At 50.3% G+C, this 26,751-nt stretch overlaps 1 protein-coding gene across 7 annotated transcripts in view; it reads left to right on the forward strand.

Moving 5' to 3' along the window:
* HIPK2 (homeodomain interacting protein kinase 2) overlaps positions 1–23,972 on the forward strand; it is a 189,281-nt gene extending 165,309 nt beyond the window's left edge. For 5 of the 7 annotated variants that reach the window (XM_057550600.1, XM_007177059.3, XM_007177057.3 and 2 more), the window contains 4 exons: positions 2,615–2,896; positions 16,680–16,924; positions 21,904–22,037; positions 23,135–23,971. In XM_057550600.1, the coding sequence (XP_057406583.1) occupies positions 2,615–2,896; positions 16,680–16,924; positions 21,904–22,037; positions 23,135–23,596 (1,123 nt within the window). In that variant the 3' untranslated portion in view covers positions 23,597–23,971. Of the gene's footprint in view, positions 1–2,614; positions 2,897–16,679; positions 16,925–21,903; positions 22,038–23,134 lie in introns of all 7 variants that reach the window. The other 2 variants (XM_057550599.1, XM_057550601.1) reach the window with 1 other exon arrangement.
* Positions 23,973–26,751: the final 2,779 nt, after the last annotated feature.

Genomic DNA, 26,751 nt, shown 5'->3' on the forward strand with positions numbered 1-26,751 from the left:
TTGCCTTTTCAAAACCATAATAACTTTATTTAAAAGTAGTAGAGGGAATTCCCTGGCAGTCTGGTGGTTAGGACTTGGTGCTTTCACTGCCGTGGCCGCCCTGTCAATCCCTGGTCCAGGAACTAAGATCCGGCTTGCGGTGCGGCCAAAAAAAAAAAAAAAAGGTAGTACAGAAATGTGCTTTCTTTGAAATCTAGTGTCAGAAATTTAACTCATTTAGCTACTTGCTTAAATATAAGCAGTAACTTGGGTTAATCCTAGACACTAACCAGCAGAACAATAATCTTTCCCATTTCCTTTAAATCCACTTTCATCTCCATGAACTCTTAAAAATCAAGATTGACAAAGGCCATGTGCTGTTTAGTTCCATTTATAAGGTATTTTGGAAAAGGTTAAGCTACAGGGACAGAGATCGGATCAGGGCTGCCAGGGGCTAGGGTTGGAGAGGAGAGGATTGACAAGGAACAAGCAGAAGGGAATTTTTCAAGGTGATGACGAAGTTCTATATCTGGATCGTGATGGGGGTTACCTGACTGTACATTTGTCAGAACTCATCAAACATTTCAAAAGGGTGTCTTCCACTGTATGTAAATACCTCAAGAGACCTGACTTTTAAAAAATAAGAGATTTCCAAACAAACGAACAAACAAAAAAATCAAGATCAAGATTGTGTGGATGCAGAATTTTTCCTACGTCTCTCTCCAGTGGCACTGGCGGGGAGGTACCTAACTGCTTATTTGGAATAGGCTAATCAAGAGAAGTCTAGTATAGGAAATGTCTAGTGAATTTTGGGTTTCGACTTCCTTGTATAGGAAGGTGCCAGAAATTAGGCCTGCCTTTTTGCATTCTTTTTCATTTGGAAACTAATCCAAGAGCTAACTTCCTTAAGTTGTCATCCTTCTCGAACAAGATTCTTATTTGGATGTTTCTGACAGCTTAGGGAAATTCATGTCAGATCGGTGGCAGGCTTCCAGAATGCTTTTGCGTGGCAGCCCTGTGACAGCACACCTGTGTCTCTGTTAGATTGGGTGGCAACAGAAGCCACTGTCTCGATCCTCACGTGCTGTCATGCTCACCCTGGTAGGTGGTCGCCAGAACCCTGGTCTGGCCGGGAGGTGGGGTTTAGCCTCCTTGTAGCTCACCTTGGCCAGGTAGGGGCAGGAAGAACCCTTGGCCTCTGACCTGCTGGCAAGTCCCTCTTTCTTGCCTCCTCACCACCCAGCTGCCTTTAGGAAGGCTCATTGCCAGTGCATTTCAAGATCAGTATCACTAGAGTGAAAATTATGTGTTTTCCTGTTTTTAAGACCAGTGCCTTAGGCGTAACAGTTGGGAGGACCAGAAGGCTTTCCCCTGTCAGGTGACGCCATCAGGCGCACTCTTCTTTAACAACACCAAATGGACCATATTTTAACTGCTCGAGTAGTGAAAACATGATCTCAAAATTGTCACATATCAGTAATAACAAATACATAGTTCTATGGTAAATACAGAGAATGGAACAATCTTCTCAGTAGCACTTCTTATTACGAGCCCCCCAAAAGGAACAAGCAACATATCTGATGTCAACTAAATGGAAAATTAAATAGATCTGCCTTTATGGAATGATTTTCATCTGTATTGCCGTCCCTTTAGCTAGAAGATGCTAGAATCTCTAAGGACATATCACAGTCTTAAGTTTCATTATAGGCTGGCTTTGGTCTCACTGTACAGATATGACCAAGGTCAGCAAGGGTTGATGGGGAGGGGAGAAGGTAAGGTATTTTTTTCTCTAAAGTTACCAGAAACTACGTTGGCTGATTTGATAAGTAATTTTGAGTTGATCAAAATCAAGATTAAAAGGTCCCTTTTTAAGCATACCTTTTCCTCTTGCATTTTTCCTGATTTTTCATTGCAATTGAAACAGACTGGTAAGCGTCCTGTGATGCCCATGTGTCAAAATCCAAAAAAAATCATTTTTTGAAAAATTATACCCACACAGATACTTTTATGATCATGTCCATAAAAGGAGGAAGAAGGGAAAGCTAAACTTTAACATCAGATCCTTTAGATCCAGGAACTCTTAGGAAGTGAGTGTTTTAGTTTAATCAGTGGTAAACCAGCCATTAGCAAGGAAACTAAAGCTTTCTGTGCAGATACCTTTTCTTCCACCTCTAAAACAAGAGCTAAGTACATTGGAGAGGGTGACCAGATTGAGCTTAGGAAGTTGGGCCTCGACCCTGAAGACAGGGGGCTGCACTGGGGCAGACACCCCTGAAATCCTGGGCGTTACGTCTGCCCCCACAAGACCAGCCCAGTCCTGGGTCACAGCCCTGTGCCCTCTCCTGAGAGCCCTGACTACTCCCTTTGTCCCGCTGGGGGCGGGTGCAGGGAGCCAGGCCAGAGCCCAGAGAAGACCAGGCTGCTGGCCACCCCCCTCCCGTCTGTGTCGCAGCTAACTGAAAGAGAGAGCTCCACAGGCAGCCGCTTCTGCAGTCACATTAAGTCTGAGTGCCCTGGCCCTCTACCTGTTTTACGGAGACTTGGGCAGAGCTGGTGTTTCTAGACAGTTGAGCTCCTCGGAAGGAGCTGCCGGGTCTGAGCCTCTCCGTGAGCGTGCGTGGCTTTGTCGTTCCAGAAACGTCTCCACCTGTGAGGTGTCCTCCTCTCAGGCCGTCAGCTCCCCGCAGCGGTCCAAGCGTGTCAAGGAGAACACGCCTCCGCGCTGCGCCCTGGTGCACAGCAGCCCGGCCTGCAGCTCCTCCGTCACGTGCGGCTGGGGCGACGGGGCCTCCAGCACCACCAGGGAGAGGCAGCGGCAGACGATCGTCATTCCTGACACCCCCAGCCCCACGGTCAGCGTCATCACCATCAGCAGCGACACAGATGAGGAGGAGGAGCAGAAGCATGCCCCCGCCAGGTGAGGCTGTGCCACCTTCAGACTCCAGGACGGAGCGGAGTTGCGTTTCCGTCTCGCGCAGAGACAGTTACGGTGGATCTGGACCACCTTCCATCGTCCAGCGTGATGACCCCTCTCTCCCGGCCCCTGAATTTTGGCTTTGCCGTGTCCTGGAGCCCTAAGGTGATTTCAAGGGAATGTCAAAGAGATTTTCCATAATTGTTGAAAGCCGAAATAATTTTGGGTCACTTTGGTCTTAAAAAATAGTTGCAGGCCCTTTACATTTGGGGGACGTGAGACCATAAAATCAGGCACACGTTGCCAGTGTATTTCAACCCTCGTACGCTTAAAAATCTCTGCCTCGGGCTATTGAATTTATTCCTAGTTGGTCAGGCTATTTCTCTAACACTGCCTTGGCTCTCTCAGAATTTGAGGTAATTGTCCAATTAATCAGAAAGTTTCCTGTGTCTGATTAACGTGGTCTATCAAACTGCCAGTTGGCTCTTCACCCAGAGAGCATTACTGTTTATTCCAAAGTAGTAAGAACTCATTTTAGTCTCTGTATGCTTCCTGGGGAGAGGGAGGAAATATTTATTATATTTGCGAGACTTTTCACCCTAGTGCCAGAGCCTGTTTTCTACACTTTCCAGCCAGACTGCAGCGGAGCGCGGTGTGAGCTTGGGCTGTCTGATGGTCCCCCGGAACTTGCTCCTCTGAACAGTCGGTCCCCTGGCCTTCAGCACCCCCAGGCCTCGGGACCTTGTAGATCCAAAGTCTCACAGTCCCAACCTGCTGGCTCCTCCCTTTGGGACCCAGGACCTGGGAAGGGAGGCCTGCCCCACGCTGCCAGTCAGCGCACATCCCATGACCTGATGTGAAGCTTAACATTCACAGTTAGGCCCAAATCACTAATTCCTGATTGGATACAAAGTCCCTGATTATAATCACAAATTCTTGTGATTAGATAATAAATTCCTACACTTAAAATCATTACAAGATATGCAGACAGACTGATTTAAACATTCTCACTACAGCTATTTCTTCCTGCATGGGGCATCCCCTTCCCATCTTTATAATGAACTCAGCGTCTTATCTTCTCATGATAGGGCTAGTGTATCTCTCATTCCAGTGTCCTCTTTAATGGCCCAGCCTAGTCTTCAGTGTGTCTCAGAGAAGCATATCATGGAGTATTTCTGGTCCTAGCATTGGGCCAGGCGCTAGAGGGACCACGGGGCTGGGGGGATGGGGCTCAGTGCTTCATTCCCAGGCTGCCTGTTCCAGAACTGGGCTCAGTTTCCTTTTGGAGAACAGTCCCAAGTTGAGTCAATACCCCGTCCTGCCCAGTGCCTCGTGCCTCGCAGGCCCTTCCCAAAGAGAAAGGCTCCTCCCGGCTCCGGCCCGGCCCCTGGCCTGGAGCAGCTTCTGCACACATTTGTAGCATCAGGCACGAGAAGGACCAGCAACCTCACACAGCCCTTTGCCACAACTGGAAAAAGGCGATTTTAAAATCTGACAATTGACTAGATTGGAATATCATTTTGACATTTGAATTGACACAGAATCTCGACCTGTGTGCTCAGGAGAGAACTGAATAGTGGGTCTGAGGAGAAGGAGAATGAGAGAGCCATCTCTCCACCTGTCAAGGCTGCTGCCGGGGCCGTGAGCGCAAAACGAGCCAAAGCACAGGCTACTTCCGCAGCAGCTCGGGGGCCCAGAAAGAAGAGAACTGCAGTACTTGACAGCATGTGAGGACCCTGGTGACTTCACAGATGAGTCAAGACTTAGGGGAGGGCAGGGAGGGAGCTGACTGCCAGGTGCGTGTGTAAGCGACAACCACAGACAGCGACAGGGGGCTGCTGAGTACCAGAGCTTCATACAGTGGAAAATGCAGGGGAAGGCCCGCCTGCCCAGGGGAACGAAACGCACCAGAGAGGTTCCGCCAAATGGGGGAAGCTGCAGGCTGAGGCCAGCGCGTAATCGAGACGGGTGGCAGCTGTGCACAGGTGTGACGGGAGGCGCGCAGAATGAGATGATGGTGTTTTCTGGAGGGATCAAATGACTGTTGCCTTAAAGGAGTGTTTTAGGACCCAGGAAGACAGGAAGGTGTATTTGAGTCTGAGGAGGATCAAACAGAAACCAGTAGCTATTTTATTCATAGCGAAACCACCGTGTAATGCGGCCACGTTAATGTGACTGCATTTTGTAATGAGAAAAAAAACGGGGAAATACGATTACTCGTTCTTAGATATCAGAATTTTTATTTATTTATTTATTTGTTTATTTATTTTTGGCTGTGTTGGGTCTTCGTTTCTGTGCAAGGGCTTTCTCTAGTTGTGGCAAGCGGGGGCCACTCTTCATCGCGGTGCGCGGGCCTCTCACTGTCGCGGCCTCTCTTGTTGCGGAGCACAGGCTCCAGATGCGCAGGCTCAGCAGTTGTGGCTCACGGGCCCAGTTGCCCCGCGGCATGTGGGATCTTCCCAGACCAGGGCTCGAACCCGTGTCCCCTGCATTAGCAGGCAGATTCTTAACTACTGCGCCACCAGGGAAGCCCTAGATATCAGAATTATGGCAAAATTTAACACAGTAAATATTTATTGGCCCCACTGGTAAGATATTATGCTCGGAACCACAGGTGCTACATAAATAAGGTAGACAGCCTCTGTCCTCAGGAGGTTTGCAGGGTAATAAGCCAGGTAAGACGTGTGCAAATCAGCATAACACAAAACAGAATATCAGCCCCCTAAAAACTAGCAGAGGACTGTGGGGATTCAAAGGGGAAATAGCTTGAGGAAGTAGCAGGGGAGAGGAGGCTTTTCAAGGTCAAAGGTCCTGATGGGTGTGGACAGTGGGTAGAGGAGGTGAGACTGCAAATTCCAGCGAGATAGGTGGCGGGCGGAACCTCAAAGTTGGGCAGAGGGGATCAAGAGCACGTAGGGCCACTGATCAGAGAGAAAGCGGGAGACAAGGAAAAAAGGGATTTCAGATTGGAAAGGGAGATCTGAGGTCTCTCCTTAGGTGGGCGTGGCCAGCTTTGCGAGGAGGTGCTGAGGAGCTGGTGGGAAAGCATCAGTCCTGGGAAAACAAGGCCGTGCCCCCAGGTGCAGCCCACGGGGGAGCCTCCCAGCGGCCCTCCAGCTGGAAGCTTCTCTACCTGTCAGTGCTCCAGCGTGAACCGTGGAGACTTCCCTCCTAGGCCCTGACCGTTCTCGTTCCCAAACCTGATTTCTCCCAGCCGTGAGCATCATGATTCTGATCTTCCGTGTTCCTGACCTCATTTCCTATTTGCGGCTCACCCCCAGTGCTAGCCCTGTAACCCTGCCTGAAATGCCGATCACCCCCCCTCACGTGACTCAGGCTCAACACAGCAGCCAGAGAGCGGGGTGAGGGGCGATGATGCTCACAGGGACGGTGAGCGCGGACCACATGGCGGCGTCTTTTAGAGCCGACGTGAGACAGATAATGGTAAATCCACCTTTTTTAGGACTAAGCTTGTCACTAACTCTCCAGGACCAGCTGATAATTGCCTGGAATTTTCAGAAGAATGCCAAAGCAAAATTATCATTCCCGACCCCCAGTATGTGGCACTGTTCGTTGCCATATTAGATGGATGGTCAGCAATTCCTCCTTGTAAGGAGGACTCCAGAGCGTGAGGGGCAGGCTGGGGGTGAGTGAAGTAGAGAGGAGGGGAGTCATAACAGACATTCCCCAGGTGTTCTCACCTGCACTTTCTGTGCATCATTCGATGGAATATACAAGGCCAGTAGTTGTAGTCCCATTTGATAGATGAGGAAACTGAGGCCCGAGAAAGGTAAGTGACTCACCCAGATTGACAAAGGTTCTAAGTAGCAGAATTAGGATTCAGGTTCTGTGACATTGAGGAAATGGCAGTCTTAATTACTGGCAAAAATAACTGATTTCTCTTCAGTCATTAATTCAACACATTATAAATTGTGTCCTGTGCTTCCTCTGACCACCACCGTGCCCACACCCATGGTCACACCCACTGTGTGCAGGGCACCAGGCCAGGGCAGTGGGAGAGTCCAGGGTACGTTCACTGAGCCCCAACTGGGGCCAGGCGTCGATTGGTCAGAGTGCTGGGAGCAGCAGGCAGGGCAGAAGTCAGCTCTTCTCATTCTTTAAGAAGATTTGAAAAAGTGAGGAGGCCAAGAAAGACCCAGCAGCCTCCTCTTTCTCGATGTTGGACGAGGGGGCTCTGTGGTCATGGCTAGAGAATTTGCCTAAAGATAGCAAACAGATATTTTTCTGGGTACCCCAGGATTAGGAAGTAGATCCAGTCTTATTTTAAATATATATAAATGATTTTGATTAGAGGAGCATTTGACTGTCCACACGTGCTGAATAAGCTCTTTTCTCCCTTGAACTTTCCTTGGAGAAAGCTTATAGGTGCACGTCTTATTCAGACCCTTCTGCCAGCCTTGCCTTGTGCTGCAACTGTCTTTTAGAGGCCATGAGGCTACATCATACAGTCTTCCAAAGTGTGTGACCAGAGTGGCTCATTTCAGCTGATCAATTAGAAATAATTTTGCCCAGTCTCCATTATTCATTCATTTATCTGTTCATTCAGTTATCTGACTATTTCTGGTAGACGGGGTTCATTTACTTCGGTCATCAGGGCACTGCTATATTCTTCATCACTTGGGGAGTGTGTTACAGCTAATGTGACCAAAATGTGAACTTCAATAGAAGATTGATTCATCAGGATCACTAAGTATTTTAAACAGGGATCACTCTGAAAATGTTTATGAAAAAAAAAATGTGACCCTAAATGTTCTTCTTTACACTAAATTGAAAATCTAGAGAAATTACTATAGAAAAGGCACAGTCAGGAAGCTGATGGACTGCTGCTCAAAAGACAGCCTGAAAAATTAACATCCACTTAACAGGGGAAAAGCGTGCACACCCACTTAGGCCAGCATTGTGCTGTGCTAGTGGCATCAGAGTCAAGCTCGAGGGAAGAAGCAAAGGACCCAACTCACAGTGCCATTTGGAGGGCTTGTTGCTTCGCGGTGTTAAGTTACACCCCACAGATGAACAGAGGATGTTTTGTCCAGGGAACTCTACTGCATCTTCATTACAGGGTTACGTTCAAAACACCCCAGTGGGGGGCTTCCCTGGTGGCTCAGTGGGGGGCTTCCCTGGTGGCTCAGTGGTTAAGAATCCGTCTGCCAATGCAGTGGACATAGGTTCAAGCCCTGGTCCAGCAAGATCCCACATGCCGCGGAGCAACTAAGCCCGTGCACCACAACTACTGAGCCTGCGCTCTAGAGCCCACGAGCCACAGTTACTGAGCCCACGTGCCACAACTACTGAAGCCCGCGCGCCTAGAGCCTGTGCTCCGCAAAAAGAGAAGCCACTGCAATGAGAAGCCCACGCACTGCCACGAAGAGTAGCCCCCGCTCGCCATAACTAGAGAAAGCCCACGTGCAGCAGCAAAGACCCAACGCAGCCAAAAATAAATAAATAAATAAATAAACCTATTTTTTAAAAAAACACCCCAGTGGTTAAGGGGCTGCATTTTATGAAAAGACTCTGTTTTGAAGAGGAGACACTGCACCGGAGTGTTCCCAGCCACCTGTCCTAACACTGCCGCACGTTACAAAGCTTTCACAGACGTGTAGCGACTTCCTGGTGTCCTCCCTGCCTTCTGCAGGGCAGAGGGAGGAGGGCGGGAGCGGATTGGGAAGCACAGGGCAGAGCCATGCCCAGCAGATGGACCCAGCGTGGTCAGGAGAGACTCGCAGGCTGGAGCGCAGGAGGTGGAGGGAGAGTGAACACCTGCTGCTGTGCGTGATGCATGAGGACTGGGGCCAGCCTTGGCTCCTTCTAGGCCCTGTTTCAGATTTCTCCAGAAGGTAGTCATGTAAAAAGTGACCGTAGTGGTGACATGGATGTGTGTGTGTGTGTATGTTGAAAGACATACACATAGATATAAACATGTGGATAATGTAACGCGAATGTAATGTATGCACCAAATTTAAAATGTAGATTTTTTGGTTCTCACTGATGACTTTAAATTGGAAGCCACATGATACATCGGAAGGAGCACACTGGCCTGGTGGCCTCGTCGCCCGGCCCCTCTTTCCACACGAAGGGCTGGTTAAAAGCAGTCGGCCTTGTATTTATTTCCAGCTGGGTGGAGAGGGAGTGGGCACAGCATAGCGAGCCGCGCGCGCGCCTGTGCAGGTGGCCGGGTCGGCAGCTGTCACCTCCATCAGCTGGGACAGCTGTCCATGCGAACAACCCCGTGACCCACGCTTGGAGGAGACCACCGTCACCAACTGTGCCCCTGGTGGAACCAGCAGGAGCAGTCTCAGTTGCCTTATGTTCTCAGTCTCGTGGGTAGCAGGGGGCTGTGTAGCTGGTGATTAAAAGGGAGTGCAGGCTCTGGACAACCCAACAGCGAAAAAAATAACAACCTAATTTAAAAATGGGCTAAGGACTTGGACCGATGTTTCTTAAAAGAAGACACGTACGGGGCCAACAGCCATATGAAAACTGCTCAACGTTACTCGTGATCAGGGAAATGCAAACCAAAACCATGATGAGATATCACCTCACACCTGTCGGGATGGCTATTATCAAAAAGAAAAGATAACGAGTGTTGACGAGGAGGATGTGGAGACACTGGAACTCTTGTGCACTGTTGGTGGGAATATGAATTGGTGCAGCCGCTATGGAAAACAGTATGGAAGTGCCTCAAAAAAATTAAAAATAGAGCTGCCATATGATCTAGCAGTCCCATTTCTGAGTATTTATCCAAAAGAATGGAAATCAGGACCTCAAAGAGATAGCCACTCCCATGTTGATTGCAGCATTAGTCACAATAGCCGAGATGTGGAAACAACCTAAGTGTCCATCAGATGAATGGACAGATGAATGGGTAAAGAAAAGGTGGCGTGTGCATACAGTGGAATTCTGTTCAGCCTTAAAAAGAAGGAAATTGTGCAATATGCTAAAAACCTCTTACGTGAGCTATCTAAAAGAGTCAAATTCACAGAATCAAAGAGTGGAATGTCGGTTGCCAGGGACTGTGGGTAGGGGGAAATGGGGAGTCACTGATCAACAGGCATACACTTCAGTTGAGATGAATAAGCTCTACAGATCTGTACAGCATCACAGCCATAGTCATCGCTACTGTATTGTATACTTAGAATTTTAAGAAGGTAGATCTCATGTTGCATATTCTTACCACAATAAAATAAAATTTTTTAAAATAAATAAACTAAGACCACACTTAGTCACACATAGAAAAAGAAGAAGAATGCTAGCTCTTGGTTCCAACCTGACTTTGCCCCTAACCAGCTGTGTGACCTTGAACAACTAAGTGACCTAAGCTCTCCACATCTGAAGTTTGTTGTTCTTAAAATGAAAGTTGTAATATTCTTCACCTCGTAGTTTTGCTGTGAGGATTAGAGGGGATAAAACATGCAGAGGACTTTGAACAGTAGTTGTGCGTTCAGTAAACGTTTCCTGTATTTAGTAATCAATGCCATAGTAACAGAAGAGCAGTATTTTTTACATATAGCATTGATTATGGCATCAGAGGCATGAAATCAGTCATGGAAAGTTCATTGGTGGAGATGAGTTTTGACTCAGGTCTTGGAGGACGGAATTGACGGTGATTGGCAAATGGAAATCAGAAGCACATTCCGGTTAGGGTCCTGCAGAGAAGGGGTCACAGATTTGTGTCTGATCCTCCAGCAGTGTTTTCTCCATTGGGGCTGACTTCTTTACTTAGCTCCTTATTTCTTTTCATCATTTTAAAATGATGGAAATCATCTATTGCCATGACAGCACAAGGCAGTCATGAACTCTGGCAGCTTTGTTTTTTATTTGGAAGTGATGTTCTGTTGAGACCACTTAAGCAAGCATCTCTCATTCTTCTGCTATCACTGTCTCTCACTTCCATTACCAGTTCATAATGGGATTGATAAGCTATCAATGATAATTAGACACTACAGTGGGATGAAGCCCAGTAGAATAGACACGTAGGAGCCAAAAGAACCCATAGTAGTAATGTCAAATGTGTGCTCATTTTTTTTAATATAATTTTTAAGTGATTAGCTTTTTTTTTTTTTTTAATTTATTTTTAGCTGCGTTGGGTCTTCGTTGCTGCACGCGGGCTTTCTCTATTTGTGGCGAGCGGGGGCTACTCTTCCTTGTGGTGCGCAGGCTTCTCATTGTGGTGGCTTCTCTTATTGCGGAGCATGGGCTCTAGGCGCAGGGGCTTCAGTAGTTGTGGCTCGTGGGCTCTAGAGCGCAGGCGCAGTAGTTGTGGTGCACAGGCTTAGTTGGTCCGCGGCATGTGGGATCTTCCTGAACCAGGAATCGAACCCCTATCCCCTGCATTGGCAGGTGGATTCTTAACCACTGTGCCACCAGGGAAGCCCGTGTGCTCATTTTTAAACTGACTCATTTAACAGTTTCTCATTTGTTCTCTAATCTGCATAGTACATCAGGTAGAGCACAGAGATTTCTAACAATAGAAGAGATTAAAAACAGAGCTATCAAATTAATTCACCTTTTCCAAACCTGTCACATGTAAATCCAAAGAGGTAGATAAATCAGCATTAGACTGTGTTGTACCTATCTGCTCCTTGGGCATGGGGACTGCCAGATCAGAAAAAAGGGATGGGACCCATGAAGAGTTCGGAGAGGTTTTCTCCCACACTCCTTGGTATAGATGACAAGATACTGACACGCAGAATTCCTCAACATTTCCGTCGGGAGATGGCCCTCAATTCTGAGGGGTCATCTAGAGCAAGCTGTCAGTTGTTACAAGATTTTTGCCAGAAAGCCTTCCTTCAGTGACAAGAAACTCACTGATTCATTAAGCGGCCCATTGTATGTTCAGATAATTCCAGTTGTCAGGGAATTTGTACTCGTATTGAGCTGAAGCTTCTCCACAATTTCTAAAATTGAGTGAAGAATTCCAAATATGTCCAACTTGAATTTTATTGCAGCTTGGCCAAACTTAGTGGTGTGTGTGTGGGTGTATGTGTGTGTTTAATTTGCTCATTTTCTAAACTATTCAGAACCTAAGGAGGATATATAGTCAGCAGGAATTGTCTGGGTCTGGGTCTACATATAAGGTACACTTACTAAAAGGATTTATTTTCTCTCCAAATTAGGAGTAAAGCGAATCCTATTTTAAGTGTCTTTAATAATAAATCTTTAAGGGACCATCACAATGGCTCCCTTAAGGCCACTCTCCCTAACGGATGTCATAGCAGGTTAGAGCTGGAGGGACACCCAGGGTCACCCCAAAATCCAGGCCACCGCCCGAGGTCACACCAATAAATGGACAGCCACACCAGGACTAGAGCACGAGCTCCCAGGACACATTTGGGAGCAGCCAGCCTCTGTTCTTCGCGTGGGGTCCGCCACCCACAGACCACGCGTCTGCAGCAGAACATTTCTGCGTTTTGTGAGATGACCAGATAAGTCACTGTGTGTGTGTGTGTGTGTGTGTGTGTGTGTGTGTGTGTGTGTGTGTCGTTTAATCAGGCAGAACTGGCTGTGACCGAAGCTGAGCATGAAGGGCAGGACACCCGGAGCTGCGTGCTCATGGCCTGACCCTGGTCCTGGGAGCGTTTTGTGATGGTGCCGGGGGTGGAGGTGGAGGGCTGGGCGTTCCTTTAACAGCGTCTTATTACACGACAGACTGCTTGCAAACCAGCCCCGCCCCCCCCCCCCCCCCCACAGAAAGCAGCTGCAGGTTTCGCCTGTCTATGTTTTTTTAAGGCGGCTCTTCTTCCTCCCAGGGCTCCTCCCAGTTCCACAGCTTTCCACAACTCTTGCTGCCCTTGGTCCCTTGTCCCTACTTTCCAGGCATGGGGACCTTTCCCTGACGCCCCACTTTCTACTTCTTTTGCCAGATCTCAGTCGTCCCCTCCCCGCTGATCCCATTTGCTTCCTTTTATTTATATATATATAAATTTATTTATTATATTTTAAATATAAATTTATTTATTTTATTTTATTTATTTTTGGCTGTGTTGGGTCTTCGTTGCTGCGCATGGTCCTTCTCTAACTGTGGCGAGCGGGGGCTACTCTTCATTGTGGTGCACGGGCTCCTCATTGTGGTGGCTTTTCTTGTTGCAGAGCGTGGGCTCTAGGCACGCGGGCTTCAGTAGTTGTGGCACGTGGGCTCGTAGTTGTGGCTCGTGGGCTTAGTAATTGTGGCTCGCAGGCCCTAGAGCCACGGGCTTCAGCAGTTGCAGCACACAGTCTCAGTAGTTGCGGCTCGCGGGCTCTAGGGCACAGGCTCAGTAGTTGTGGCGCACGGGCTTAGCTGCTCTGCGGCATGTGGGATCTTCCCGGACCAGGGCTCGAACCCATGTCCCCTGCATTGGCAGGCGGATTCTCAACCACTGCGCCACCAGGGAAGCCTGCTTTCTTGTTTCTGAATAAGCATATGGACTTTTAAAAACTTGAGATAGAATTTGCTTGCCATACAGTTCACCCATTTAAAGTGTACAATTAAATGGTTTTGGGCCTATTACATTAATTTTTTAAGTTGTGGTACTACATATATAATAAAATTTGCTATTTTAACCATTTTTAAGTGTACAATTCAGTGACATTAAATACATTCACAGTGTGTGCAGCCATCACCACTATTTCCAAAACTTTTCATTCACCTCAAACAGAAACTCTGTACCCATTAAGCAGTAACTCCCCAAACTCCTCTTCCCTCAGCCCCTGGTAACCTCTAATCTACGTCTGTCTCTATGAATTTGCCTATTCTAGGAACCTCATATAAGTGGAATCACACAGTATCTGTCCTTTTGTGTCTGGCTTATTTCACTTAGCGTAATGTTTTCAAGGCTCATCCGTACTGTAGCATGTATCAGAACTTTATTCGTTTTTATAGCTGAATAATATTCCATTGTGTGGATATATCACATTTTGTTTATCCATTGACCAGTTGATGGGCACTGAGGTTATTTCCACCTTTTGGCTATTGTGAATAATGCTGCAGTGAACGTTAGCATACAAGTATCTGTTAGTTTCTGCTTTCAGTTCCTTTTCGTACTTCACCTAGAGCAGAATTGCTGGGTCATACGGTAACCATTTACCTCAAACTATGTTTGAGCAACAAGCATGTGGGCTTTTTGCATTTAAACTGTTATAAGTAGGAAGTGTAGTTCTTTATTAATTAAGATATATCCATTTTATCAAAGTTAGCATGAAGAACTATAAATATATGCAGTCAGTTCATTCCTCACCTTCTTTTGAGTTCTTAATTATCATCTGCACAGCTCATTTGACAGTTCATCGTGGAAGTCTTTATGACATCCCTTCTCTTTAACTGATTATTTTAAAGCTTTTACTGTTTAACTTGTCATGTTTTTATACAGTCCCCCACTGAGATGTTAATCTCCTCCAAGATCGGAGACATGTATTATATTTCTTTATACAGAAATTCCCTGTAGCACCTAGCATAGATCTCTAAGATACCTAACTGATGAGTTTTAACTTCTTTCATATCAATCTCTGGTTTATTCCTAGACTAGAAACTTTTCCAGCAAGTATGTACCTTCGTAGAATTCATTTTGCCTAGAGATGTTTTTTGCAAACCTGTTTTCACCTGTTTTTAAATGAAGTAACGCTAATAATAATAATAATGATAGGAGCTAGCTTTTTTTTTTAATTGGAGTATAGTTGCTTTACAATGTTGTGTTAGTTTCTGCCACACAGCGAAGTGAATCAGCCATATGCATACATACATCCCCTCCCTCTTGGACCTCCCTCCCGCCCCTACCCGCCCCCCCCCCCCCCCCCCGCCATCCCACCCAACTAGGCCATCACAGAGCACCAGACTGATCTCCCTGTGCTATACGGCAGGTTCCCACTAGCTATCTATTTTACACATGGTAGTGTTTTTATGTCAAACCTAATCTCCCAATTCATCCCACCCTCCCCTCCCCGCCATGTCCACACGTCTGTTCCCTACGTCTGCCTTTCTATTCCTGCCCTGCAAATAGTTTCATCTATACCGTTTTTCTAGATTCCGCATATATGCATTAATATACGATATTTGTTTTTCTCTTTCTGACTTACTTACTTTACTCTGTATGACAGATTCTAGGTCCATCCACATCTCTACAGATGACCCAATTTCATTTCTTTTTATGGCTGAGTAATATTCCATTATATATATGTACCACATCTTTATCCATTCATCTAGAAGCTAGTTTTTATAGTATACTTAACTGTGTGTCGTGCACCATCCAAAGCACTTTCCATGTATTTTCTCACTTACTTCTCAAAACAAGCCTGTGACATAGGTACTATTAATATACATCTTACTGATAAGGAGACTGAATCGCTCAGAGGTTGAACAGCTAAACCACCAGCACATGCTGAAGTTAGACATCTGTCTGCCGGGCATGTGTGCTTATCCACAGACACAGTTAGGGAGGGGACCCTTCTACCCTGAACCGGGGAGGACAGAATATGCAGCCCCAGAAGGATTATCTGGCCCAGATGTCAGCAGGGCAGAGTTCAGGGAGCAGGGAGTCAGGCCTCCTGCGGGCTCACTCCCAGCCCCTCAGCCTTTCGTAGGCTAGCAGCCCTGCTGTCCTCCCACTTCCTGGGGCTCGAGTTCCCTCATTTCTCTGCCGCCCTTAGTGGTGGTAGGATTGATCTTGGAATGTGGCCTGTGGCTGGCTGTGTGACCTTGGGCAAGACACCTGGAGGGGGCATTGTGGCTGCATTAGGTGCTCTATAAATACCAGCTTCTTCTCTTAGCAAAGTAGTTGCAAACTGACCGTCTTATTTAGGCAATCGATATTTCTTAAAAATAGACGATCAATATACAAAAATAGATGAAAATCCATTTTTAAAACCTTCCCAATAAGCAACAAATTCCATATCCGTCATCCCACCAGCCTCTCACTAGCTTGGAGGCAGACAGAATTGGTTCCCAAAGGAACCAAACGTAAATATCTCCGGAAAAAATGTGCTGGCCCAGAGCCATCCAAAGCTAGTTCCTCCCTATCAGCGTATTAAGTCTCAGTTATAGGATGAAGACCAGGGATTCAGAGCCACGCCCTCACCGACTCAGCATCTCTGCCCTCACCCAGACGCGGTGCCGGTCCCCCACCCCATCATCACCCAGGCAGAGGGGAAGCTGCAGGGCTGGGCCTCTCCTGAGAAGGGGACTCAGAGGTCTTGGGTCGCTGCTGTGTGTGGGATTAGCGTGCTCAGAGCCTCACTCTCTCCCGTCCCTCTCACTGCGTCCCGGTTCTTCTTGGATGTCCTGTTCCCTCCTGCCTAAATTGGCTGGGTCTTCCAGGTCCCGAGCCTCACAAGCTTATGTTGTTCCCTTCCCGGCGGTGTGTTTCTCCTACACCTGGGCCTTAGGTGGCCTGGGTCTGGCTGGGTTCTCTGTTTGCTTTCGTGTGCCCTTCCAGTGGCTCAGAGGGCACTGCCACACAGCTCTGCTGCACGCACCTCCCCGGTAGGTCAGCTGAGCCCGGCTGCACAGGGGACAGCCCAGGCCTGCCCGGAAGTTTCTCTCGCCCCCATTTCCAGAAGCTTCTGTGGGCCCCCCTCCAGCCCCTTCTCCCGTCCTCACATATTCCCCCACCCCCACTGGTCAGACTGGTGACACTTGTGCCTCCCCGTTAGAGTTCTGGAGAGCAGAAGTCACATTCCTACCCCGTCTCCGGCTCTGCCTGCCCCTGCCCCAGAGCACAGAGAGGCTCTTCGCCGTCAGTTTGGTGTCTCCCTCCCCAGCCTCTCACAGTCCTGGTTTCTCCCTTTCCGTCTCCAGCCCTATGTCCAAGCAGAGAAAAAACGTCATCAGCTGTGTCACGGTCCACGACTCTCCCTACTCCGACTCCTCCAGCATCACCAGCCCCTATGCCGTGCAGCACCGCTCCGGGCACGGCGCCACCACCTTCGACACCAAGGGGAGCCTGGAGTCGCACTGCACCGGGAACCCCCGGACCATCATCGTGCCGCCCCTGAAAACCCAGGCCAGCGAGGCGCTGGTGGAGTGTGATAGCCTGGGGCCAGGTAATTTGGGGCCGGGGCGGCCAGCAGCATCTCTCCGGAGGCCGGTTTTCTGGTTCCCTGCTGCTCGCCATCTTGTTACGGGAGAGCTACTAAGCCCCGGGTGGTAGTAGATCCTCACCCAAGGATCCTGTTCAAGAAGACTCCTTGTTGTCAGCCCAGGAGGCCAGAGCTGACCTCACATCTGTCAGAAAAGGTCCTCCCTGTGATGGCCACCTCACTTCTAAACTGTATCTCATGAATGGATGGATGGATGGGGTAGGGAGTTTGCAAAGAGTTGGTCGCCTGAGCGAAAGCAAGCCTGGTCAGCCCTCAGTGTTTCCTACTGAGAGTGGCTTGTCTTTGCTCTCACGGGACTGTCCCTCAGGAGCCGTTTGTTCTGGAATTATCCCATTTGGGCGCCCCTTAGGGTTCTCACACCTGGAGGCAATGCACCGTTTTAACATTCAGGAGAGTGAGAAGGAAGCCTTTCTTTTGTAATATGGGAGAAGGGTGAATGTGAGAGTGAAGGCGAGTAAGGGAACCAGTGTGTCCCAGGGCCGGTGCATCTGTTTAGGTAAAAGATACATCTGAAAGGTGAGACTCTGGGCATTGACCCCTCAAACCTCTGCTTGCCGTGCACCCTCAAGTCCTCAGGTCGCCCCGCACGTACCCCAGTTATAAAGATCGCAGCCTTAAGTGCACACAGCTTGGTGTGAAGGGCTCTCCTGCTTAATTAACAGTGAAGGTCTCAAGACTATGTTGTTGAAAACCTCAAGACCAGCCCTTTTACCGAACAGGAAGAGAAGGAAATATTCCTTTTCATCTGTAATGTAAAATCCAAAAAGCTCCAAAAACCAGATTTTAAGTTTACAGCAAAGTCAGTTGGTGAAACCTGACCTGAACTAACCAGAGGCTATTTATAGTCCCTTTGTCATATTCCTGTTTGTGTCAGAGTCATACTTGTGCCACTTGGTGAAATGTCCCAGTATTCTGTAGCAGAAATAATCACTTTTTTTTAATTACGTGGTACTGCACAGGGCTCCACTGGGAGTAACCTAATATATTGAATACATACCAAATGACCTTCTAAAATCGGAAATTCTTGATTTCAAATTGTCCGACCCCAGGGATTTCAGGGAATTCCCTGGCGGTCCAGTGCTTTGGACTCTGCGCTCTCACTGCCGAGGGCCCGGGTTCGACCTCTGGTCGGGGAACTCAAATCCCACAAGCCACGCAGTGCGGCACGAAGAAAAAAAAAAAGTGACACCAGGGATTTCAGATGAGAGACTGTAGACCTACAGGAGGAGACGATGCGTGCTGTAAGTCGAGGATGCCCACGTTCCAGAACATCTCAGGAACTCTGTGGTAGTAACCGTCCCTTTACACTTCAGGACGCTGGTCTATAAGAATCGGCTCCGGATAGACCTTACGCAGGTCCTCTAGGAATTGATAAAGGGGGGGGAAAGGTAGCTGGTGCTGAATTTCCCTTGGCCTTTTAAATACGGTGGAGAATGTGCAAGGCAGTGGCCAGATCATCGCAGGCTAGATGTCTTCCAGCTCGGAACTTTGTCGGCCTGGGTGCCGGCGCCACAATGTGGAAGGTGACGAAATTGAGAGCTACTGAAATTTTAAGACCAGTCCAACCCCCTAGTTAAGACAGGTCAGGGGACTGAGGGCCAGCTTTGCCCCACATTGTGGGGAACCACGACGGTGAGAGGAGGGGAGGCAGCTCTGTGGAGCCCACAGGTCACGCCTTTCACGCTCCGTTGCCCGTTTCCACCATCAGCCGTCGGGCTGTGGGCCGCCCGTGGCGGTTTTGAGCACTCACCCCACTGCACTTCCACAAGGACTGCTACAGCTGAAGGGCTGAGAATCTCTCAGGGATGTTTTCAACCAAAAAAAAAAAAGGAAGGTTATTCTCAGTAAGGCTGCTGGTTCTAAGGCACCTAGTGCCACTGTCTCTGGGGAAGCCCATGGTATAATTTCCCAATGTAAAGAGAGATTTATGTTCCCCTGTGAGGACACGCTGCACGGTCTTTCTAGTGACAGGCAAGGGGCAGGAAGGAACTTCATTCTGGTGCCTGTCTGCCCCCAGAACATGGTCTTTCTCAATGCTGATATCCTCTGTTAGCTCAATCGTCCTAGGCTTGGAGGAATAAAGCAAAGCAGCCTTCCTCAGCCTCCTGGGGCCCCGCTGGCCCATTTACGGCCAAGGTGAGAACCGTTTCAGCCACCTCCGCTGGGCTGCCAGGGTTCCCTGAGCCCCGTCAGGTCAGGACGGAGGCTGTGCAAGTGACGGTCCCTTTTCTCTCAGTGCTAATCCCCTCTGTGGGTCTCGGCTCAGGAAGGATCCCTATTTCTCACGTAGCCTCCTCGGGTCTCTTGGGTCAGTTAAGGTTCTTCTGGAAGGCAACAGAGTGAACTCTGCACTGCCTTAAGGCAAATAAGGAATTTATTGAAAGGGTGCAGGGCCGAGAGGAAGTTCAACAACTAAGTCCCAGGCGGGACGGGAACCAGAACTCCTTGATCTGAGCCACTGGGGGCCCGACGCCTGCTCTCTGGACACTGCTTCACCCTGACCCAGCGACCCCCGGGCTCCCAGTGTCCCAGTCCCAGGAAACAGAACTTGCTGGTCCCAGCTTGGGGCAGACACCTGTTCCTTGAGCATCCGCTTTGGCCAGGCAACAGGGCTCGATAGTAAAGACATCAACCATCGTTAACACAGCTAACACCAACTCCACCACAGCCATGCGGCTGGCCCTCCAGGGCTCACCCAGGAATGAAGCACTCTCCCACCCGCCTTGTACAGACAGGGCCACCAGGGGCCATCTGTGAACCCAGGGCTGTTCCCGGGCAGCAGATCTATGAGAGCAGCTAGGCAAGGCTCGAGCAGAGAGCTCTGTACTGTCCTCCCAGCTCCGAAATACGCCTCCGGAACTTGACCTTCAGCACTTGCCTTCTGCACTCCATGGTCACTTCATTCCTCTCTGCAGGAGGAAATTACTATTTTAATCTCTTGGTCCCTTTCAGGACCCCCTCCCTGATTCTGGGGTCCCCTGCTCTGGCAACTTGACAAGCTCTGACCCCATTTCCTGTCCCCGCGATGACGGTAGCCTGGCTCTGTCACACCCATTTCGTCTGAAGCCCTCTGATCTCTTCACTTGCTGCCTCACGCCATGGATCCCTTGCACTCAGAGTTTCTCCCTCAAATACAATTACCACAGAATGCCCAGAGAGTTGACGTCGGAGCAGAGAGGTGTCATCCACAGCTGGGCCCAGGCAGCAGACACAGCTGGTGATCTGCTGCAGGGCAGGAAAGAGTTGGATGCCTGCACAGTGGCACCATGGCTGATCGACGGAGACTGAGTTCTCCTGATAGCCAGCATTTGCAGCTTCGCACCCTTCACCCTACAATGGGTCCCCCGAACCCCTCCCTCCACCCCCCAGGCTTTGGAGGGCCTTTGAGAGTCTAACCAAGCTTGGCCTGAGCACAAGACCCCGATTCCACAATGCAGGTCAGCTGTGTCCACCAAGGCCTGGCTGGCTCCTGCTGTCCTGGGAAGCTTGTGAAGAATATGAATTCCTGTGGCCACCCCCCTACAGGGGTGCGCTTCAGTGGGTAGGATGGGAGGGCCGCTGGGCCCCAACCCACGGTTGGATTTGGGGCCTCTATTAGGACGCGCTGCCCCCTTCCCAGTGAGCCAGCTCTCCCTTTACTTGAGGGGCACTGTTGCCTCGGGGAGGAGAAGGCTCCCCTTGACTTCACTGTGCTCCCCAGTCTCCTGTCCCCCGGTTTCTGGTTTGCCCTCACTTTTCAGCTTTCTCTCCATCAACAATTACCAGCATTCTCTCTTGCCAGCCCCAGCCTCAGGCATCTCCTCTTTGACTTTGACCTCATCACCCTGGGATTCGTAATAGAATCGATCCAACCCAGTTACGTCAAGGGCCTGATCCTTATTACGTGTGCTTCATTAATTCTTACCATCCTTCACCCCCAAGAACTGCCAGATTTGCCCATTTTACACTCGCGACCCCAGGGTACCTGATTGATATCATATTAGGCTTTTGTGTTTCCCAACGATGCTCAGCCCCAGTAAATCTTCTGAATTCTCTGCTGAACAGCACAAGAAATAGACCTGCCTCTGAGGTCCTGTGTACGTCCTGCCGGTTCTCCCTTAGCTACCAGGGTCTCCTCTTGAACTCCCCACTCTGGGCAGCTCCCTCAAACGTGTATGGTTTTAGAGTCGGGGAGTCTGCGGAGGACAGCACAGGTTTTGGCGGATGTCTGGATTCCCTGTGCCAAAGGCTTCTTGGCAGTCACTGTGGATCACTTCCTCTTGATCTAGACAGAGCTTCAGCACAGAAACGTCTGATGTCAAGAGAGACACTGAGAGGCAGGCGAAGAGTCGCACTTGATTCCGCACATCCTGTACCCGGGCGTACAGTCCTCTGACTTTGCCCCCTGGAGACACGAGTCCCACTCTGCCAGGAGCTGGTGTTCACAGACCACTCAGCACCGAAATTGACTAGAATGGTTTCTTTAATATAAACCTCCTCGCCCTATTCATTTTATTCCGGTGGTTTTTCCCCCTGGGACATGTAGTCCCTCTTTTGAGACTCGGTTTTCTGTACCCTGCTGCATCTGTCAGCGTGTCTCTGCATCTCGGCAGATGGCCCCCCACTGCACCCCGGCTGGGACACGAGGAGCTGCAGAGAGCTCTCCTTCTGTCTCTTAGACTCTCCTTATGCTTTTCGGTGTCACCAGATAGTAATTCTAAAGTCCAGCAGGGTTTGCTCCCAACCAGTGGAACAAGCCGCAGCCCGGGTGCCAGCCCAGAGTCGGCGTCGTCACCGGGTCTGGGGGCGATGCGGCTGAATGGTGGTCACCCAGTCTCGGGAAAGGGTTCTTGGAAGACCACTGTTGTCCCCCAGGGAGTAGGGTCTTCCGGGCAGCTGAGGGCCCGTGACGGACCTGTGACCTTTTCCTCCTCCCAACACAGTCACCACCAGTCACCACTCGTCCTCCTACAAGTCCAAGTCCTCCAGCAACGTGACCTCCACCAGCGGTCACTCTTCAGGGAGCTCATCTGGAACCACTGCCTACCGGCAGCAGCGGCCTCTCAATCTCAGCCAGGTAAGCCCGCCCGACGGCCGCTCGCCAGGGGCGCCAGGGTGGACCCTTGCCCACCTCCCGGAGCCTCAGCCCCTCCCGTGGCGGCAGGAGGCGCCCCGAGTGCCCTCTGGCGTTCTCGTCCTGCTGTGGGTCACCTTGGGGAAGGCGGATCCCCGATTCACAGAGAGCCGGCCCAAAGCAAAATGACTCGTCTGATGTTCCGAAGCACTTAGTGACTTGGTGCCAGAGCTTAAAAATAGGCTGGGCCACGTCTTGCTCTTTCAGCCCAGCAAAGGGTAAAACGCTGCGCCTGGGCCCCGTAGTCCAACCATGCTGGGCCTAGTGAGTCATCACAGTGAAGGAGGCCTCCCACGGGGACCTCAAACCCAGGAAAAGAGCCGGAGGATTCGGAGAAGGTGGGTGACATTCAGGGGGAATGTAAACAAGACAGAGTCTCCACGGGCAGCGCTCAGCCTGTGTGTAGAGGGTCACTCAGGTCTGAGTTGCAAAGTGGACTCCGGGCCCTGTTTCCTTAGAAGCTCAGAGGTAAGATAAGGGGGAGTTTGTGTTGAGAAGCCCTTCATCGGAAGTGGTGCCCCTGGGCTGTAAACCGAGGCCGCGTCTGTGTCATGACTTAGGTTCTCCAGGTGAGAGAGGGCTGCTTCATGTGTACCTGTGACTTCAGGCAGCGCAGTTTCTGAGAGCCTGCAGTTTAGGGAGCAGGACGGTGAGAGAGAAAGCAGTCTGCACTCAAAGAGGGGGTCCTTTTGACACTCCACAGCTGCAGGATGCCCTTGGGGGACCTACTGGCTCCCGTTCCCTTTGCAGCTGGCTCTGAGTGTCACCCAGCCCGGAGCATGGCTGGGCACGGCCTTCCTTCTCAGCCCAGGCTAATTGATACTTTGCGGGCACGCGAGGGAGGCGTCTTCTGTTGCGCCTGCCGCTCCTCTCCCTCCGCCTTCCCCCCGAACCCTCCTCCCCTCCTTGCTCTCCTCCCCACTCCCCGCTTCTCCCTCCTCTCCCCCGCCCCCCGCCCCCGGCCTCTCCCGTGCGTGCGCATGCGCGCGCATGTCCAGCCCTGACGACGCAGCCCTCTCCTGGTGCTTCTCCCCCTCCAGGCTCAGCAGCACATCGCCGCAGATCGCACGGGGAGCCACCGACGGCAGCAGGCCTACATCACCCCCACGATGGCCCAGGCGCCATACTCCTTCCCACACAACAGCCCCAGCCACGGCACCGTGCACCCGCACCTGGCCGCCGCCGCTCACCTCCCCGCCCAGCCCCACCTCTACACCTACACGGCGCCCGCCGCCCTGGGCTCCACTGGCACCGTGGCCCACCTGGTGGCCTCCCAAGGCTCGGCGCGTCACACCGTGCAGCACACTGCCTACCCAGCCAGCATCGTCCACCAGGTCCCCGTGAGCATGGGCCCCCGGGTCCTGCCCTCGCCCACCATCCACCCGAGTCAGTATCCAGCCCAGTTCGCCCACCAGACCTACATCAGCGCCTCTCCAGCCTCCACCGTCTACACTGGATACCCACTGAGCCCCGCCAAGGTCAACCAGTACCCTTACATATAAACACTGGAAGGGGAGGGGAGGGGAGGGAGGATGGCCAGAGGGGAGGAGGGAGAGGAGGAGGGACGAGGGGGGAGCTGGGCTTTTTATACTGAAGGTGCCGCACAGAAACAATGCAAACGGGGCAGGGGAGGGGGGCAGGGACGGGACACAAATGAAACTTGAACTAGGAAGTAGGAGGACTGAGAGCGGAGAAGAGAACATTTTAAAAAGGAAGGGATTTAAGGAGGGGGGGGGAAATCTATGCTTTTTATTTTAAAAAAGAAAAAGAAAAAAAAAGAAAACGTCAGTAACAAAAAACCACAGCTCACGAACCCATTCTGCACCAGACTGGAAAGGAGAAGAAGAAGAGAGCCACGGAAGATTCCAGAAATTGGGGGGGGGGGGGGGGGGCGCTCAGTGTTTGAAGAACTTTATGAATTTTTCAAAGATTATTTTCATATGGCAGCAAATGGCGTTTAAGAATTTGCTGTCAGGGACACCTGATATGATTTTTAATCTATTGGATTAAAAATCCAATAGATTTTTAATGATTGAACGTAAGAATTAGGGATTTTTCCAGAACTCTAAAGGGTCAGCTACCGTCTAGAAAGGTCAGGCCGTGGCCGGAGGCGGCTGGTATCGGGGGGCGGGTCCGGGGTTGGGGAAGCCCCGATCTGGCCCACCTGCCGGGAGCGATGGCGGCAGCCAGGCTGAAGGAGGGCCCCTGGGAGAGGAGGGCGCGTTTTCTCTTTCTGAGCACTCTGGATAAATCCCTAAGCAATGATATTCCTCAAATGTCATTAATGATTTTTTTTCTTTCCTGAAGATTTCTTTTCTCTTTGAGTCCATCCCTCGTCACGTAGCGTAGGGCCCGCGGCGTCGCCGACACCCTGGTAGATGTCGCAGTCTGCACCTGTCTGTGCTACTTTGTGTTCACCCCCAACGATACCAAGAGACTATTCCTCAGTGTAATTGCACAAGAAGAGCGATCTCACCTAGGCACGTGACCCGCGCCGTGGTCCAGGTGCACGCGCGGGTGCCCGCGGTGCCACGCTCCTGTCCCCGGCACCGCCGCCGGCTCTCGCAGACTTGGTTTTACATCCTTCCCTCCTAGTGCCTTAGCGACCGGGGACGCGGTTGAGGGTTTACTTCCACGGTACTCCAAGAAGCCGGCTGAGGCGAGTCACATCATCTCAGCCCTTCTTCTGTGCTGTTGCAACATTTTACTCTGGTCTTTCCTCTTTTTTTTTTTTTTTTTTCTCTTTGTTTAATTTCTATTTTATTTTAATACCTGTTGTCTTTCCTGGACTGTTTGCTAGCAGAGGGGTGCCAGGCAGCTGGCAGGGGCTAGGAGAGCCCATGGATCTGGAAAGAGATGTGCGAGATGGATGGTGGTGGGTGAATCCGACGATGGTGATGGCTTTGGATGACTTTTACTTTGGAGAAAGAGCACGAGAGACTCCCCACCCTGTACCCTCACCCAGTTCTGCCCCCAGGGTTGGGGGGGGCGTGGCTCTGCCATTCGTTGGGACCGGAGGTCCCATCTCTGTTTTAGGAATGTTGGCCTTGCCGGGCAGCCGCCTCCTTCCCGATGTAGAAGCATCAAAGGAGAGTAGCCGCCTTCCGCCTCCAGCCCTGGCACAGCCTTCCTGTCGCTGTCTGCGGGATGGAGAGGAGCCCTGGTACCCGGCCCAGCCCCGTGTTCTCAGACTCGCCGCGCTCTTCACTCTCGCAGCCCTGCCCCCTCTCCTCTGGTTCCACCAGCTGTGTTTTGCTCTCACCGTTTTGCCGGGTCCTCCCCTCTGTAGACAACCATCAGCCGTCGTTTGCTGCTGAATCGTTCCTCGAGTTACCCAGGCCTCCCCAAGGCACGCCTTCGTTTTTGGTTTTTGAGGAGTCTGGTGGGCAGAGGCTGGAGGGACATTTATGAGGGTAACCATGTGGTCCTGTACTGCACTTTGGAAAGCACTCGCATGGGCAGTTCAGTTTCCAAGGAAATTTGCCCTTTGCCCTCTTTGCACCTTTGATACATCCTGGAAATTTTCTCAGGCTTTGAACACTGGTGGGGGTGAGGGCAGAGGGGTCACTCTATCCATAGCAAATTATTCTTAAAATACGTGAATGTTGGGGAACGCTATCTGGTCATCAGTGGGACTTGAAAGGGTGGTCCTGATTGTTTGATTCTTGATGCTGAGTCCTTAACTGACCCCAAAGCCAAGTTTCCAAGGTGCGAAGAGATGGCTCCCAGTTTCGGACAGCAGTCCGTCCTCGTCCTCCCTCACTTTCTCTCCTCGTTCTATGGTCTTTCTTAACGATCGATCTACTGTGAAAGGTGTTTTTATCGTGATATCCGACCTAATTCAGTAACGAAGCCAAGCCCTTACCTTAGCTCTTAGCTGTGAAATGTGAAATAACTCTGGAAATTTCCCCTCTCCAAGCATAAATTCTACTTATCCTACAAAGAAACCGGTCCCCAGGTTGGAACCAGCCTAGTCCCGGCCTTAGGCCGGAAGGAAGGAAGGACACCATGTCCCACTCGAGGCAGGGCAGGCTCGGGCAGAGCCCCAGGTACCCAGCGGGCCTGCCGGGGAGCCGTTTGCAGCAGGACAAGATTCTGTCCTCGTGGTGCCACGATCAATACGTCTTTATCCGAACATGGGGAAGTGCCGTCGTTCTGAGACAACAGAAACATGGCCCGTCCTGAGAGAGTGAGGGGAGGAAAGGCTTTGGAGGACATGTGAGCCAGAGTGCTCCCAGAGCCGCGCCAGCCTGGGGAACCATCTCTGTTCTGGACTCTTGGCATCCGGAGGGCGGCAGTGCCCCGTCCGATCTTCCTGCGCCCAGTTACAGAAGTCTTGGCTGCAAACGAGCCAGCATTTTTGCCTTATTGGGTAGCATCCTGGACCCCCTTGTACAGTTCACTTCCAGCCCTTTCTAGATCTGATCTTTTACAGGAAAAGACAACATAGCCTTCCATTTTAAAGAAAATTATTTTGTCTACTTAAGTTGGAAGTTGCTCTTTCACCTGACATTTTCTTTCCTTTTCTTCCAGATCAGGAATGAAAGTTTCATGCTGCTCATAAAGATAATATTATTGTACTAATTATTTTGGTTATTACCATTGTAATTATTATCATAATCATCATTTTGATATTTTAGTTGGGGTTTTAAAATGC

The sequence above is a fragment of the Balaenoptera acutorostrata genome, chromosome 7, assembly GCF_949987535.1.
Source record: "Balaenoptera acutorostrata chromosome 7, mBalAcu1.1, whole genome shotgun sequence".
Lineage (NCBI taxonomy): Eukaryota > Metazoa > Chordata > Mammalia > Artiodactyla > Balaenopteridae > Balaenoptera > Balaenoptera acutorostrata.